Here is a 16129-nt window from a genome sequence, read left to right on the forward strand (position 1 = left end):
GGTCGCAGGCTGCTTTGCTCATCTACAAAACCATCAGCAGAGTTTTTTTTCCCTTTTTCCTTATGAATTCTGGTCAAGATAATCATTAAAAAAAAAGGGGGGGAAAAAAAAATTATAAAATCCGGGGCCGGATCCTGTTTTGCAATTGAGGATTTGCTCCTGGGCCAAAAGCAGCGTTAAGCAAACATGAAAGGCAGCGGGCATGAGCGCTGGCAAATCCCAAACTAGCGGGTCTGGCCACGGAGCCGGCTCTGATCCCAGCCCCAGGTGAGCCAGGAAAATCCCCAGGGATGCCCAGAGCAGCCCCCCAGGCATCTGGCTGCAACAGTTGGGAGCCTTTGGGGCTGCAGAGGTTTTCCTCCAGTATCAAAGAGATCCAGGCTCCGGCTTGCTGCTGTTGGGACTCTGGCAAAGCAGCTCCGGTGGGATTTCCCCGTTAAAACAGGAGCTAAAAGGAACCCCAAACCTCCGGGGCCCATCGGCGGCCAACCTGGCCGGTACCCACACAGAGGAGGCTGCCAGGAGAGCTCAGCCCCCCCGCCAACCCTTCATGGCTTTTTGCTTGACCGCTACCACCTTCGCTTTCTCTCGTCCTCGCTCCAAAACGCTGTACAAGTTTGTGTGTATCCGCTTTCCCCACGGATCCGGGCGCTGTCGGGATTCCCAACCTCGCGCTGAGCCAGCCAGCCACAGAGTTGCCCGGTTTTATCCTGGCCATCCTGACTGTGTGGCCCTTCCATTGAAAATCCATTCCCTATTATGTTGTATTTCCTTTTTTATTTCTTTTTTTTTTTTTTTTTGGTCGTCGTCCCCCCCCCCCTTTTTTTTTTCTTTTAACGTCATAGGAAACCTGTAGTCGGGATTGTTACTATTGGAAACCGATCACATGTTCCATCCAGGTATTTTTCATCTCTCCGGCGTTAACGCAAAAATAAAAGCCTGAGAGAGAGATATAACCGAACATAGAAGTAGAGTTAGGCTCGTTGTCTGAGTTTTGAGGCATATAGTATAAGGGGAGAAGGAAAAAAAAATTAAAATAAAATAAAAAATTAAAATAATGATGTTGCACAACTTGTAGAAAACAAAGAAGGGAAAGGGTTAATGTATTAAATGTGCTAAATTACATTAAGAACTTAATTTTATTAAAGTATTATTACTTAAGAAACTTGGTGGCTGCTCTTGGTTTCTATCTGTTCACGCTTTAGGAGGGGGGTCCGGGAGCGGTGGTGGGGAACGGGACCCCCAGCCAGCCCATGACCCCCTTCTGCCCCCTCCTCCACGGGTCCCTCATCAAGCCACGGGCTTAATTACGCTCAGCCCCCTGTGCCAGCTGCCCTTCCCCGTGTCCCGGGTCCGTGAGCCCTGTGTGCAATCCCGTGCCTGGCTTCACCCTTCCCGCTGCTTCATTCCTGCACAAATCGTAGAAATGCGTAGAAAACCTGGACCAAGCCTGGACCAAACCCAAGCTGCCAAGCCTGAAAGCATCTCCACGGGCCTAAATGAGCTCATCATCCCGCGTGTGCGTGCCAGCACCTGGCAGGATGGCAGGACCGATGGCAGCGAGCCCCAAGGGACCTTTGGCTCAACGCTGCGCAGTGCCAGGGGCACCATCCTGCCCCCGCACAGCACCCACCTCTCCCGGCGGCAGGGCTGACATCACCCCTTGGCACCGCGTTTCGGTGTGGGCAGATGGTGGTGCGGGAGGGGGTGATGCTGGGCAGCTTTGCCTCTGCCAGCTGGTCCGGCTGGGTCAGGTAATAACTGTCACTCACCTGGGGACACTGTCACTCACCTGAGGACACCCTCCAGCCACAGGGACCGGGGATGTGGCCAAGGATGGGTCCGGCTGGCCCAGGGGTGATGCTTCCTCTGGGATGCAGCAGTGCCGTGGTGCGCGGACACGCTGCACCGGGGTAGCTGGAGCCAAGGTTATGATGCTGCCAGGGCTGGGGTGGTTGGGGGCGGGGAGGGGGCAACCTCAAGCCCAGGGGGGCCAGCACCCCCACGGCGCAGCCATCTCAGCACCCCCTGTGCAGGATCCAACCCACCCCTCAGAGCCTGAATTTCAAGGTCTCCCCTGCAGCCGCCCAGCAAGACACCCCCTCACCCAGGGTCACACCTCCCTCCCCACCCCTCCCCCCTCACGCCCTTCATCACTTGGGGTGCTGCCCAGCGCCCGAGCTGGCCTCGAGGAAGGACCCTGGGCAGAGAGAGAGAGCGAGCGCTTCCAGCAGCACCTTTATTTGGGGAATTTTTGCTCAAATTCCTGTTTCCTGGATAAATTGGTCCCCAAGGCAAGACCCTGGCCCAGATCCTGCCGGCGCAGCCCCTGGGTGGGCTGGGGTGACCCGGGGCAGCCATGGAGAGACAGAGACCCCCACCCCGCTGTGATGGGGGACACACTCCCAGCACTGGGGTCAATAGGGACAGGCTTTCCCAAGCGCACACACCCACCTTGATTGACACCTGCCAATCACCCCCGACAGCAGCACTGGGCTCAGCCCCGTTTGTCCCAGCCCTTTGGGCAACTGGGAGGAGTGGGCCACTGTCACCCAGTAGGTGCAGCAGATGCTCCATCTAGTGGCAGCCGTGTCCCCAAAGCTGGCCCACCAGTGACAAAACCACGAGTGGGGCAGGTTCCAGACTCCTTGCAGCCCCCAGCCCAGGGACCCCCTGCGCTGGTACCAGCCAGGTGCATGCAGGGATCACATGCCCACCCTCAGCATCACATCCCTGCCCCCACCAAAGCCCCAGCACCCCCCTTGTCCCCTTCCTGGGGGCTCCCCCAAAGGATGTGTCCCCCCACATCCCTGCTCCAAACCCCTGCACGGTCCCTCCAAGCAGGAGTGGGGGGAGTCACCCCCCACACACCCCAGGTGCCCCAGCAGCACCCAGAGGTGCACCCAACCCTGGGTGCTGCTGGAGTGGGTGCGACTGTCTGCGTTACTGCTTCACCAGGCACAAAAAAAGGTGCAGCCAGTGTGTGTGTGTGTGTGTCCCCCACCCTGCCCCGAAGGGCTGCACCCAGGGGTGCCACAGAAACGTGGCACCAAACAAGGGAGTCACGCTGTTTGGACACGCAGTGATTGGACCTTCAGGGCTGGAAGAAGCATGGACACGAGGGGATGGCATGTCTCGAACCACGGGGAGAGAGGAGAGAGACCCCGCTGCTTCCCTACCCCATTTCAGTAGGTCCTACACAAACACAAGGAGAGCAGCGCGATGGCGCACACAGGAGCGCCCATGCAGAAGCAGCCACCAGCTCGCCCTGTTCTTGGAAGGGGGGGTGGGGGGTGGGGGCTGCAGCGAGCACAGGTAGAGGGTGAGAAACATGATGCTGGGGGGTGGGGTGGGGGTGTCAGGGTGGGGGCACCCCGGGGGGCTCAGATGTTCTGGCAGCAGGGTGCCTGCCTGCCCTCCTGCTGCGTGGGCAGCACGCGGATGGGCTCGATGGTCGTGGTGGGGCCAAATTCTGACTCCGGCTGCCCGGTGATCTGCCTCTGTGACACGATGCGGTAGATTTCTGCCAGGAAAGAAAGAAGAGAAGGAGAAAAAAAGAAAAATTATTTAAGTATATATTTCGGGGGGGGGGGGGGGGGGGGGGGACAGGACGGGGGGGACTTGCCCTCTCCCAAAACACACAGCTCAAGGGGTGTAAATGCCTTTATCTCCCCACCCAGGGGAGCAGGACCCTGGGATGCACAACCAGGGTCCCCAGCAGGACCCAGTATCCAAAACCATCCCCATTCCCTTCCCACCCCGTCCTTCCTGGTTGCCCCTTACCCGAAAGGATGTTGTGGAAAGCTGTCTCCACGTTGGTGGAGTCCAGAGCCGATGTCTCGAGGAAGGACAGCCCGTTCTTCTCTGCAAGGACAGGGCGAGCTCAGGCAGGTGCCACCAGCCAAAGCCACCCTGGGGTGGGATGGGACAGGGCAGGATGGAGGAGATACCTGCAAAGCTCCTGGCCTCATCGGTGGGCACAGCCCGCAGGTGCCGCAGGTCGCTCTTGTTGCCCACCAACATGATGACGATGTTGGCATCGGCGTGGTCCTGCAGCTCCTTCAGCCAGCGCTCGGCGTTCTCGTACGTCAGGTACTTGGCGATGTCGTAGACAAGCAGAGCTCCCACCGCCCCTCGGTAATACCTGGGGGACATTGAGTTGGGGGGGGGGTGGGGGGGGGTGTCACAGCAGGGCTCTGGGTGAGGGACATGGCGGGGGGGGGGGGGGCAAGGAAACTCACGCTGAGGTGATGGCCCGGTACCGCTCCTGCCCTGCCGTGTCCCAGATCTGAGCCTTCACCGTCTTGTTGTCCACCTGGATGCTCCTTGTGGCGAACTCCACGCCGATGGTGCTCTTGCTCTCCAGGTTGAACTCGTTGCGGGTGAAGCGGGACAGCAAGTTGCTCTTCCCCACCCCAGAGTCCCCGATGAGCACAACTAGAGGGGGGGAGGGGTTTGTCACAAGCACAGCGTCAGCCCCCCCCAGACACCCAGTAAAGGCATTTGCCTCCTGCAGTACCCACCAGCCCAGCAAACCCCCTCCCCAACAGCCCCCACCGCATGCAGGGCCAGGGGTTGAAGCCACACTTGGGGACAGGGACCAGCAGCCTCCCCTCATCCTGGCAGCACCGCCACTACCTGTGAAGACCCCTCGAGAAAATTCCTGCCATCTCCTGGGAGCTGCTGTGGGTTTCCACCCCAGCACCGGGGATGGGGGGGGGCACCACAGGCACCTGTGCACACAAATCGGGCAAAAAAACCAGAGCCAGGACCTGTGCGGAGCCAGCCAGGCTGGAGGTGCTGAGCAGGATTTGGTCTTCTCTCTCCAGCCCAGCGCCAACCCCAAGGGCACACACACAAGAGGAGTTAGAGGCTTGGGCTCAAAAGCATCATCCTCCTCCTCCTGCTGGTCCGCAGGAGGTCCCTGGGTGTGGGCTAGTTCAGTGCACTTTCTACTTGCCCCAGACTGGAATGGTTCCTGTAAAATCTGGTGCAACAGGCTCTGGGGAGGCTTTATCACCCGGCTCCCCTATCAAGTTTGTTGAGTTTATCTTTGATTTTTTTCAAAAAAAATTTTTTTTTTTTTTTCTTTTTTACGTTCCCTTGCTGCCGGTTCTGTTCGTACTCCAGGTGCCCTCAAGTGCAGCCTGCTCCACTTCGCCCACCCTCCCGGGAGTGAGCTTGGGGGACACATCCCCCCACCAGGGCCAGACAACAGCAGGGCCGAGATCCCAACCATCCAGCCACCACCCTGGGGAGAAAGATGGCTCCGCGGGGGGGAGGGGGGGGCAACACCACCAGCAAGGGGCCCCCGGCCATGGCACGCCACCGTGCCCCCCCCCCCCCCCCCCCCCCCCCCCCCCCGCCCCCCCTGGGCTGCACAGCACCCTGTGTTTGGCAGCAAGATGCATCTACGTTCCTGCAAGGCTCAGCAGCCACCAGCTTCCAAGATGTTGCTCCACACCCTGGGTGACCCCTACCCCATCAGCTCCCCCCGGGAGGGACCTGGCTCCCTTCCCCCTCGCCAAACCCCTGGTGGGAAGTGGCACCGCTCCGAGAAGCCCAATAGCCTGCGGAGCAACTCCTCGTGACCACCAAAGGCAGCTGGAAGGCACTGGAGCGTTGCTGGCCATCCCAGTATCAAGGGTGGCTAGCAAGATGGAAGGGTGGCTCCTCCAATGGAGGCCTGGGACAGTCTGGGCTATCCTGGACAAACCGGTAGGAAAATGCAGGCCAGTGACGAGGCGGGCTCGTTAACGCTCACCGAGCCTCATTAACGCTCACCGAGCATCGCCGCCTTGGTCGGGGCTTGGCGTTTAATCAACGGGAAGTTGCTACTTCCCCCGGCTCAACCGCCGCATCGCCAGCCCCGGCCGTACCGGGGGTCCCTGGTCCCCAGCACCTCCGCGACCCAGGGGCAGGATGGCAGCGCAGCTGGGAAGCAGCACTAAGTACAGCCAGGGGAAACTGAGGCACGAGCATGCCGTGTTGCATCGCAAAAAAAAAAAAAAATTAAAATCTCGGTACAGGAAAGCTGTAGGAAAGCAAACTGGGGGAGGGAGGAAGGGGGAGAGCCAGCCCGCGGTGGCCCACTGGCCTCGCGCAGCCCCCCACGGCCATCGCACCATGCCAGGGAGGGGGCAGGGGTCCAGCAGCATGCACGAGGGTGCCCCAGAGTGGGGGGGGGCAGCTCAGCCCCATCCCCCTGAGCTTGAAGGGGGGGAGGGATTGGAGCAGCATCCTCCACCCCACGCACAAAACCACCTGCCACCCCGAACACGCAGCGGGAGCTGTTTAAAGTGGGGAGTGGGCATCGCGCAAGCCGCGGTGCGACATCCCTGCCGCATCCCATCCCACCCCAGCGAGGGGGCTGGGGAACAGCCTGGGGCTCCGCACAGGGGCCCTGAGGAAGGGTCCCGAGAAGCAGCCATGCCCAGGGCCATTTCACGTCCACCCCAAGCCCCTCCAGCAGCATCCAGGGCTTTCCCGTGAGCACAGCTGGAATTTGCCACCCGCTTTGCAGGAGAAGGCAGCTGACGCTCCCATCCCCATGGAAATCGGGATAAAGTGGCTTCGGGTGCTGAGCATCTCCCATTTCTCAGGGGCAGAAACTGGTCCCAGCAGAGCCAAGCCCAAGGAACACTGGCCCAGCTCTGTGTCCCTAAACCCTTCATCCCGCTCGGACTTCGCTCCTGCTTCGGGAGGGATGAGCAGACCTCGCGTTCCAACCCAAGTCCTCTTCATTTTAAGGACTCCAGAGACCCCCGGGTGACCAAGGAGGGGGGACGCAGAGCCCAGCGCGGCAGCCCTGGCTCCTGTGGGATGACAGGGAAGGGACGGGCACAGGGGGAGGACACCGTGCCGGGGCCACCTCGGAGCAGGGCGAGAAGAGAAGGATGCGCTGGCACCCGGCACCTCGCTCCCAGCCTGTCCCTCCTCGCCACGTCCCAGAATAACTCCAGGGAGGAGGATTTTAGGAGCCAGGGGAGGTGTGCGAGGAGCCGGGGGCTCCCGACAGGTCGGTGGCTGGAATTACTCAGGGCTGCGGAGGGAGGATGGCTCACGGTGAGCTCAATCCAGGGGTTTTTTTGGGTTGGGTTTTTTTTTTGTTGTTGTTGTTTTTCCAGCTATTTTTTTCCCCCCCCAGGTATTTCCCAGGAAGCTGCGATGCTGCCCCGCTGTCCCCTCACTTCCCCCAGCTGTGGCACAAGGGGGGGGGGGGGGGCGGGGGGGGAAGAGCTGCTGATGGCAGGGCTACCCGGCATGGTGGCAACTGGGATGGCGATGCTCCGAGGGGATACTGGGCCAGGAAAACCGACGTCACATTTCCAAGGGCCCATCCCCATCGCCTCGGCGCAGCGGAGAGGTCACCAGCGCCGGGAAGGACAATGCCGGAGCGCTGGATCCTTTCCCTTAACCGCAGCCAAGCCACAGCGCAGCTCTTCCTTTCGGGATCGCTCCCTCAGCCCCCAGAACTGGCATCTTCACCCCCCCACGCCACGCAGAGGAGACCACCCAAACCCACTCAGAGGGGCTCTGGGGCCAGCACAGCACCTTCAGCACCGCGCGGAGCAGCTCCCACCGCTGCCCGCCCCCCCCCCCCCCGACACCCAGCACCCTGCCACGGCCACCCCTCCCCTGGGTGCTGCCCCCAGCTGAGGGCTCCAGCCTCTTCCCACAGCATTAACGAGCTGCTTTAATTAGCACCGGGACCACAAACAGCCGCTCACACCCAGCGGCCGCAGACCCTCGGACCACCGCAGCGTTTTAACTCCACCCTGAGACCCAGCATCACCGACACCCACCACCAGCACCCCAACATCCCCCCCCCAGGTCCCCAGCACTGGGGGCTCCAGTTACACCCCAGTACAAGCCCAAATCCAGCTTCCAGCTCCATCCCCAGGGAGCTGCAGGGAGGGAGCTGAGGCCGTGCACAGCTCATCACACCCACCTTTGAAGAGGTAGTCGTATTCCTCGTCCTTGCCCCGCATCTCGCCCAGCACCACAGCCCTGCTCCTACTGGGCAAACTGGGATTTCCGGGCCTTATCCAGCCTTGGCAGGGGCTGTCCCTTGTGCACCCATTGGTGGCCACAGCCCTTCCTCCCCTGCACCCATTGGTGGCCGGGGCTGCCCGTCACTCCAGGTGTGCTCACCTGGGCCAGGTGAGGCGGAGCAGGCATGCAGCAGGGGATGCCAGGGCTCAGCACCCTGCTCAGCACCACTTGCCTGAGGGCTCTGGGCCTCCTTACACCTCCCCATCCCCGGTGTCCTCACACAAAGCGCTGTGTAGCAGCAGGGAAAGGTCACAGCCACGCGTGCCACTGACCGGGATGGCCACGGTCACGGCCACGGTCACGGCCACGGTCACGGCCATGGTCACGCTTTCGGTGCAGAATCATTGACATGAAATGGGAGCTGGGCTGACGCATCTTGCAAGTGCCCAGAAGTAAGGGGGATGTGGGGCACCCCAGCACCAGTTCGCCCACTGCCAAGGGGGGGGTCGGGAACTGGCTGAGGCCAAGGCAGGGTCTGGGCTGATAAACCACCACCCGCTGCCCCCATAAGTCACTGAGGGGGTGGGGATGCGACTGGGAAAGGCTGTGTGGGGAGGGGGTGCGGGGGACCGTGGCATCAGGCTGGGAGGGGGCAGAGGGGGACCATGGCATCAGGGTGGGGGGACACAGGGGGACCGTGGCACCAGCGTGGGATGGGGTGCAGGGGGACCATGCAATAGGGCTGGGGGGGCACAGGGGGACCATGGCACCGGGGTGGGATGGGGCGCAGGGGGAACATGTCATTGGGCCGGGAGGAGGCACGGGGGGACCATGGCATTGGGGTGGGGGGCACAGGGGGACCATGGCGTCAGGCTGGGGGGGGGGCACAGGGGGACTGTGGCACCAGCGTGGGATGGGGTGCAGGGGGACCATGGCATCAGCAGGGGGCACAGGGGGACCATGACATGGGACTGGGGAGGCACAGGGGAATCATGGCATCGGGGGGGCGGGGCACAGGGGGACCATGGTATCAGGGTGGGATGGGGTGCAGGGGGGGCCATGGCATCAGGAGGTGGGGGCACAGGGGGGGAACGGCATCGGGGAGGGGGGGGGGGGGCACAGGGGGACCACGGCATCAGGGTGGGATGGGGTGCAGGGGGGCCATGGCATTGGGCTGGGGGGGCACGGGGGGGGCCATGGCATTGGGCTGAGCTGCTTGGGCAGCCACAATCTCTGGCATGCCATGGAGGTGGGGACGAGGGGATGGGAAAACAAACACACAGGAATTCCAGCTCAGCCAAGCTGCGTTTCACAAGTCCTTTAATGATTGCGTCACCCCCGCGCTGGACACGGAGCTGCTCCCAGGCCCCTCGGTACCCGGCTCTGCACTGAGCTCCATCCCACCATGCAGGCACAAGGGACCTTTGCTAGGTCCTGCCATCACGCTTGTCCCACGCCTGCGCTGGGGACAGAGATGTGCCAAGGGCTGAGCGCTGCCAAGGGCTTGGGATGACCCCAGAGCAGCCCCCGGTGGGGATGGAGACCTGTGGGGACAGCCACGTCCCCAACGCGTGGCGCAGGGTGAACCCACAGGAGCAATTCCAGGGCCAGACGCAAGCGGAGAGGCTCCGGTCACTGCCACGGTCCTGGCCAGAACCTCCCGGCTCCTTCTCCCGCGATGCCTCGGGTGTCTCCGTGCCCTGGGGGTCCGGAGGGGCTGGGAGGTCCATGCGTGACGGTGGCGAAGCTCATCAGAACCGAAGCAGACAGAGAAGAGCTGCCGGCACTGGTGCTTCTCACCGGTGATGGCAGGATTTGGCCCCTGTCCGGGCTGCAGGTCCCCACTGCACCAGGACAGGTGTGACACCGTGTGGCACCGCAGGCTGGGTGACACCTGTGCCGGTGGCCAGACCAGTCTGCACCGAGGCAGAGCTCTACGCCACTGGCACGTCCCAGGGCTGCGGGGGTCCCCGGGGGCTTCCCGGGGTGCCCGGCCGGCTCAGAGGGCCACGCAGCATGGGCGCTTCTCCATCGCCGCTGGGGCCGTGCTCTCCACGCTCTCGTTGGCCAGTGCCACCAGGTTGCTTTGGCTGCTCCTCTGCTTCTGTTTCTGCACTTTGTGGAAGATCTCTGCAAAACAAGAGGTGCCGGGGGGGGGGGGCGGGGGGCTGCGTGTCAGCTGAGGGTCCCCCAGGGAAGCTTCGAGCCTGCAGCCCCCGTTGCTCGCCCTTTGGGCCACTGCTTGCCACGCCGGTGGCCCTCCTTCCCCTTTATGCGGCAGAGGGGATGGGTTGAGGGTGCCAAGGGAGCAGATCTCCCCAAGTTGCATCCCTGCGGTGCCTGGGGAACACCCTGCACTGAGGCAATTTCCTCTTGCCCAACCTGGGATTAATGCTTCACCCCACGCTGGTGCTGGCAGCTCGCCGGGCCAGCCTGGCTTGGCACGCTCCGGCACGGCACGGCACGGCACACCTCGCTGCGCTCCTGCCCTGCCGCTGCTGGCTGCCATTCCTGGAGAGGTGCTCCCGGCTGAGCATCACCTCCTGCCATCCATGTCCCCCCAGCCGGTTCAGCAGGGTGCTGGAGGACATTGAGTCAGGAGCCCAGGACAACAGGAAGGGGGAGTGGGGATTACAGGGGAGGGGGGAGAGGGAGCCCCCGGGGGCTTTGGGGATGCCCAGGGGCTGTGAGAACAAAGCCAGGGGTGCGGAGAGCGAAACACCCCGGCAGGAAAGGCCAGAAACCAAACCAGCCAGAAAAACAAGAGGGAACCAGCCCCAAGGAGCTCACGTGGAGCAGGGCAGAGCGAAGCGCACGCACCCTCTGCCCAGCCCCCTGTTCCCGCTAAGGGACCCCGCGGTGCCCTGATCCCCAGGACCCTGGTGCATGACGGCACCGGTGCACGTACCCTTCAGGATGGTCTCGAACGCCTGCTCGACATTGGTGGAGTCCAGCGCCGAGGTCTCGACGAAGAGCAGCCCGTTGTTGTCTGCAATGAGAGGAGACCCCCCACCCCCGCACCGATGCAGCCCCCCACTCCAGTTCGGACCCTCTTTCGAGGTGTCCAGGTGCCGGCATAGGTGCGGGTCCTGGCTCTTGAGGAGGGTGCCAAGCCCCAGCACCACAGCAGGATGCCAGCCTGTACCTGCAAACATTTTCGCCTCCTCCATGGGCACCTCCCGAGCCTGTGCCAGGTCGGTCTTGTTCCCCACCAGCATGACGACGATGCTGGCCTCAGCGTGGTCGTACAGCTCCTTCAGCCAGCGGTCCACCACGTTATACGTCTGGTGCTTGGTGATGTCAAAGACAACCAGGGCACCCACAGCTCCCCCGGTAATACCTACGGGAGAACCCCACCGTCACCCCCGTCCCCCAGCATCCTCACCCGTGGGGCTCAGCTGTGAGGGCATCACCACCCGGGGCAGAGCCCTGGTTTTGGGTAGCCCCAGCCTTACGCAGAGGTGATGGCGCGGTATCGCTCCAGCCCGGCCGTGTCCCAGATCTGAGCCTTCACCACAGCATCTCCCACCAGGATGGTGCGGGTGGAGAACTCCACGCCGATGGTGGTGCGGCTGTCGTGGTTGAACTCGTTGCGGGTGAAGCGGGAGAGCAGGTTGGTTTTGCCTACCCCGGACTCCCCGATCAGGACGACTGTGGAAGGGAAAAAAGCCCACCGGAGTCGTTGGGGAGGGGCGAGGGCTGCTCCAAGACCCTCTACGGTAATTAAATATTCCTTCCCAAACCGAGCCAGACCACCCAGCAGCTCCTCGCCTCGGTTGGCACGGGGGCACCCCTTGTCACCTGGTGACCCCAGACCTGGGCAAGCACATGGGTCTGATACCCACCACGGTCACACCTTCAGCAAACGGGGGTCCTGGCCCCACACCACGAGCTCGCAGCCCCTTGAGTGCGACTGAGCCACCCCAGCTGCCCAGGGGGTCGTGGCTACCAGGCTGTGGGCAGCAGGACACGCTGGCAACCCCCTGGTCACCCCACTTGGGTGGGCACCCTGAGCTGGTGGCACACCGGAGCCACTCCACCTCCACATGCCCAACGGGAGCACCAAGGTCCAGCAGGATCTGGCCGGTAGCACCCACAGGACGCCGGGGTCCTGTGCCCCAGGAGCTCAAGCTGGGGGGGTACGAGGCTGTGCCCCCGTTTCTCCAGCCCAGGGTTGACCCCTGTGTCCTCAGCTTGTGCCACCACAGGTCACCGCAGCAGAATGACTTCCAAACGCCCGCCGCTCTCGGGGGTTAATGGGCTCTCACCGCATTTATGTCTCGCACCCTCTGTGCCAACAGCTTGCCTGGGGTCCCACGTGGTGGGCCTGGGTCTCCCTGTGCCGTTTCCAGCCCTGACCTCGCTGCCACCAGCCCCGGGGGGTCACGGCCGGCGCCTGCTCCCCAGTCCCCTGACCCTGGCAGGCATCCAAGCCGCGGGGACGGCCAACAACATCCCAGTTCCCTCCCCGCAGCCCCCAGCCTCCTGCTCCATCCCTTTTGGGGAAGGGGCAGGGGGGACTCGGGAATCCCCCCGAGCTCAGGACTCACCCTTGAAGACAAAATTATAATCCTCCTCGGCGCTGCCCATGCTGCCCTGGCTGCCACCCTTGCTGGCGCTGCCGTCGCTTGGCTTCCTCCTTCCCGCTGCAGAGCCTCGAGCAGGCGGCACGGGGTGGGACGGGCTCCGGGAGGCACCGAGGGGGCAAAGTTTCCTCCGGGGAGGGGGAGGGGGGGGGGGAAGCAAGTGGGGTCTGGGGGTGCAAGCAGGGTGTGGGGGGGCTAGAGGGGTCCGGGAGAGAGACGGCAAGGCCAGCGGGGTTGGCGTCGCGGCGGGGCTGGTTGACTCAAGGGGTGGGACCGGGTGTCGCGGCGCAGGTTGGGCAGGTAGTGTCACCCCTGGGACCGTCACGGGGTGGCCGGAGGTGGAGCCGGGGCCTGATCCTGGCAGCTGGGGGTGGCGGAGGCAGCGGCGCAGGGCAGGCTGGGGCAGCGGGGGCCAGGAGCTGAGCCCCCAGCTCCAATGCGTTACCCCGCCTCTGCTGCCATCGTGTGAAAGCTGGGCAAAGCGGGGCAGGGACGCAACCCCCGCTGCCCCCCCCCGCCCCCGCCCCCCCAGGGTGCAGGGGGCTCAGCACCACGCTGACACAAGCCCCTGGCAGCGCTGGTTGACCCCAAAGCACTGCCCAGGGCACCCCAGTGCCTGCGCTACCCCCCCAGCTCCTTGGATTCACAAGAGACACACAGCATGGAACCATCACACGCATTTTTATTCCCCCGCCCCTGCATCTCTTATACTCCCTCCACTTGATTTTTATCAAGGCCACACCAAAGCAGGACCAAGCTCCAGGATGCCCGTGAGGCTGCTCAGCACCACCCCCCAGCACCACCAGTGAGGGCATGGAAGCAAACAGCCTTTGCACCTCCAAGCCCCTGAAGCGCCGTGCTCAGGATGCGGCCACTTGCGTGAGCGGCTCCTCCAGGTACTGGACCAGCGCCTGTGCCTGCGAGCGGAGAGCGGCGTCAAGGGGGGATGTGAGGTGGACCCCCCCCCAACCCATGCGCACCACCCGTGGGTTTATTTTAATTTATATTTAATTTTTAGGGCATTAAAAAGGTGCGGGGCAGTGCGTGGGGCTGGCACGGGGGACAGTGGAGGCAAGGAGCAAAAATGCATCCCAGGCGCAGCAGCTTCCTCCACCACTCCCATCCTCATCCTCCTTTTCCCAAGTGGGACGCAGCCTGGACCCCCTCCCCGCCCCAGCGCCTCCCCCCGCCCCCCCCCAGCATTACCTTGGCCTTCAGCATCCCAAATCCCACCGTCTCCTTGGCGTACATGCAGAGCAGCAGGTTGGCCACCCGCGTGATGGCCACGCGTCCCTCCTGCCCCGGGGGAGAAACAGCACCCATCGCACCCCTAGCTCGGCAGGGACCCCCAGCAGGGTCCCAGGGGACCCTCTGGGAGGGGGGGGCAGCCCCCAGCCCCACGTACCATGCAGTCCATGAGGATGAACTTGAGGTTGTCCTCATTGAATGCCTGGTGGCCGTTCTTGTCGTAGGCCACCCAGATGTTGCTGGCGATGGCTGCGGTGACCCTGGCATCGGTGTCCCCGTAGCCCGAGTAGGCGAGCAAGGACCCCTCATTGTTCAGGAGCCTGGAAATGGGGGGGGGGGGGCCAAATTGGTGCCTCTACACGTAGCGGGGCAGCAGACACCACTGTGGTGCCAGGGGGCAGAGCAAACCGCCCCCCCCCCCCACCCGGCGCCAGCACAGGGCACCCCAGGTTTGCAGGGGGCTCTGGCAGGGGGTGAGGGGTGCAGGGTGGTGGGGGTCCGCGGTGGCTGCGGCTGGTGCAGAATGGGCAGCAGCCCGGTGGGCACGCACGGTGCACCCTGCATGGCCCTGGCACCGTGCACGGCCCAGCACCACGGATCATGCACCGTGCACAGGCCCAGCACCACGCGCCGTGTACAGACCCAGCACCATGTGTCGTGCACGGCCCAGCACCATGCACTGTGCACAACCCAGCGCACCATGCATGACCCAGGACCGTGCACGGTGCCAGCACCATGCACGGCCCCAGCACTGTACATCATTTACCATGCACAGCACCAGCGCCACGCACCGTGCACAGCTCCAGCACCACACACTGTGCATGGCCCAGCACCACGCACCAGACACTGTACACAGCCCCAGCACCACATGCCGTGCGCTGCCCAGCACCGTGCATGGCCCAGCACCATGCACTGCCCAGCACCGTGCACAGGCCCAGCACCGTGCACAGGACCAGCACCGTGCACTCCCCAGCACCGTGCACAGGCCCAGCACCGTGCACTCCCCAGCACCGTGCACAGGCCCAGCACCGTGCACAGGCCCAGCACCGTGCACAGGCCCAGCACCGTGCACTCCCCAGCACCGTGCACAGGCCCAGCACCGTGCACAGGCCCAGCACCGTGCACAGGCCCAGCACCGTGCACTCCCCAGCACCGTGCACAGGCCCAGCACCGTGCACAGGGCCAGCACCGTGCACTCCCCAGCACCGTGCACAGGCCCAGCACCGTGCACTCCCCAGCACCGTGCACAGGCCCAGCACCATGCACAGGCCCAGCACCGTGCACTCCCCAGCACCGTGCACTCCCCAGCACCGTGCACTCCCCAGCACCGTGCACTCCCCAGCACCGTGCACAGGCCCAGCACCGTGCACAGGCCCAGCACCGTGCACAGGCCCAGCACCGTGCACTGCCCAGCACCGTGCACAGGCCCAGCACCGTGCACAGCCCCGACCCCACGCACCACGCACAGCCCCACGCACGGCCCAGCACCGTGCACGGCCCCCGCAGGACCCCCCCGGTGGGGCCCTGGCAGGGCCGGGGGCAGGAACCTGTCCCCCCCGGCTGCTCCCCGCACCGGGCAGGATCATGCCCCCGCCCCCGCCCCTACTCACAGGGTGCTCTGGACCCCGCCGGTGTTGGCCTGGCTCAGCACCTGCGTGAGGGCCTTGGGGCGCAGCATGGCGGCGGGGGGCGGGGCCGCGCGGGGCATGCCGGGACGTGTAGTCCCCGCCCGCCCGGCGCGCCCGCCCCGCCCCTCGGGGGACCCCCCCGGGTGCCGCCCGCCAGCTCGGGGGGCGGGGGTCCCCTCGGGGTGCCCTGGGGTGTGTCCCCCCCGAGGGGCCGTGGGGTGAAGCCACCACGGGCGGCGAGGGGGCGCAGGGCAGGGCTGGGATGGGCCGGACACCCCCAAACCCCCAGGCAGACCCCCCCGGCCGGACACCCAAGCCCCCCGAGGGGAACGCCCAACCCCCCAGCCAGCCGTCACCCCCCCGGTGGGACCCCCAACACCCCGGCGAGACACCCCGAAACCCCCAGCTAGACCCCCCACCCCCACCCCGCTCGGACCCCCAAACCCCGCAGCCAGCCCCATCCTCCCCCGCTCCCCACCTGGACCCCCAAACCCCCCAGCCAACCTCCCCCCGGCGGGACCCCCAAAACCCCCCAGCCAGCCCCCTCCCCCCCCCGGACCCCCAAACCCTCGGTCACGGTGCGGGAGGCTGGTTGCCCAGTGAAGGGGGGTACATGGGGGGTGGGGGTGCGGGACGGACACGGCTAATGGGGGGTGCAGGGGGGATTCGGCT

At 64.4% G+C, this 16129-nt stretch overlaps 3 protein-coding genes across 3 annotated transcripts; all 3 read right to left on the reverse strand.

Moving 5' to 3' along the window:
• Window positions 1–2781: 2781 nt before the first annotated feature.
• On the reverse strand, window positions 2782–8034 carry LOC130141319 (ras-related protein Rab-11A-like). The gene is made up of 5 exons (XM_056322203.1): window positions 7952–8034; window positions 4242–4437; window positions 3951–4144; window positions 3784–3864; window positions 2782–3523 (listed from the first exon to the last, which is right to left on the reverse strand). Exons 1-5 carry the CDS (start codon window positions 7989–7991, stop codon window positions 3384–3386), a joined length of 651 nt encoding a protein of 216 aa, XP_056178178.1. The 5' UTR covers window positions 7992–8034; the 3' UTR covers window positions 2782–3383.
• A 1264-nt stretch (window positions 8035–9298) lies between these two features.
• RAB25 (RAB25, member RAS oncogene family) lies at window positions 9299–13076 on the reverse strand. Its single transcript, XM_056322498.1, is given in 6 exon segments — window positions 9299–10125; window positions 10904–10984; window positions 11141–11324; window positions 11326–11335; window positions 11451–11646; window positions 12546–13076. Coding segments are annotated over 6 exon segments (642 nt in total). The 5' UTR covers window positions 12586–13076; the 3' UTR covers window positions 9299–9994.
• A 169-nt stretch (window positions 13077–13245) lies between these two features.
• LAMTOR2 (late endosomal/lysosomal adaptor, MAPK and MTOR activator 2) lies at window positions 13246–15564 on the reverse strand. Its single transcript, XM_056322497.1, has 4 exons — window positions 15440–15564; window positions 13987–14149; window positions 13788–13877; window positions 13246–13498 (listed from the first exon to the last, which is right to left on the reverse strand). The coding sequence occupies exons 1-4, from the start codon at window positions 15535–15537 to the stop codon at window positions 13442–13444; spliced, it is 408 nt and encodes a 135-aa protein (XP_056178472.1). The 5' UTR covers window positions 15538–15564; the 3' UTR covers window positions 13246–13441.
• Between the last annotated feature and the right edge of the window lie 565 nt (window positions 15565–16129).

The sequence above is a fragment of the Falco biarmicus genome, chromosome 19 (assembly GCF_023638135.1).
Source record: "Falco biarmicus isolate bFalBia1 chromosome 19, bFalBia1.pri, whole genome shotgun sequence".
Classification (NCBI taxonomy): domain Eukaryota; kingdom Metazoa; phylum Chordata; class Aves; order Falconiformes; family Falconidae; genus Falco; species Falco biarmicus.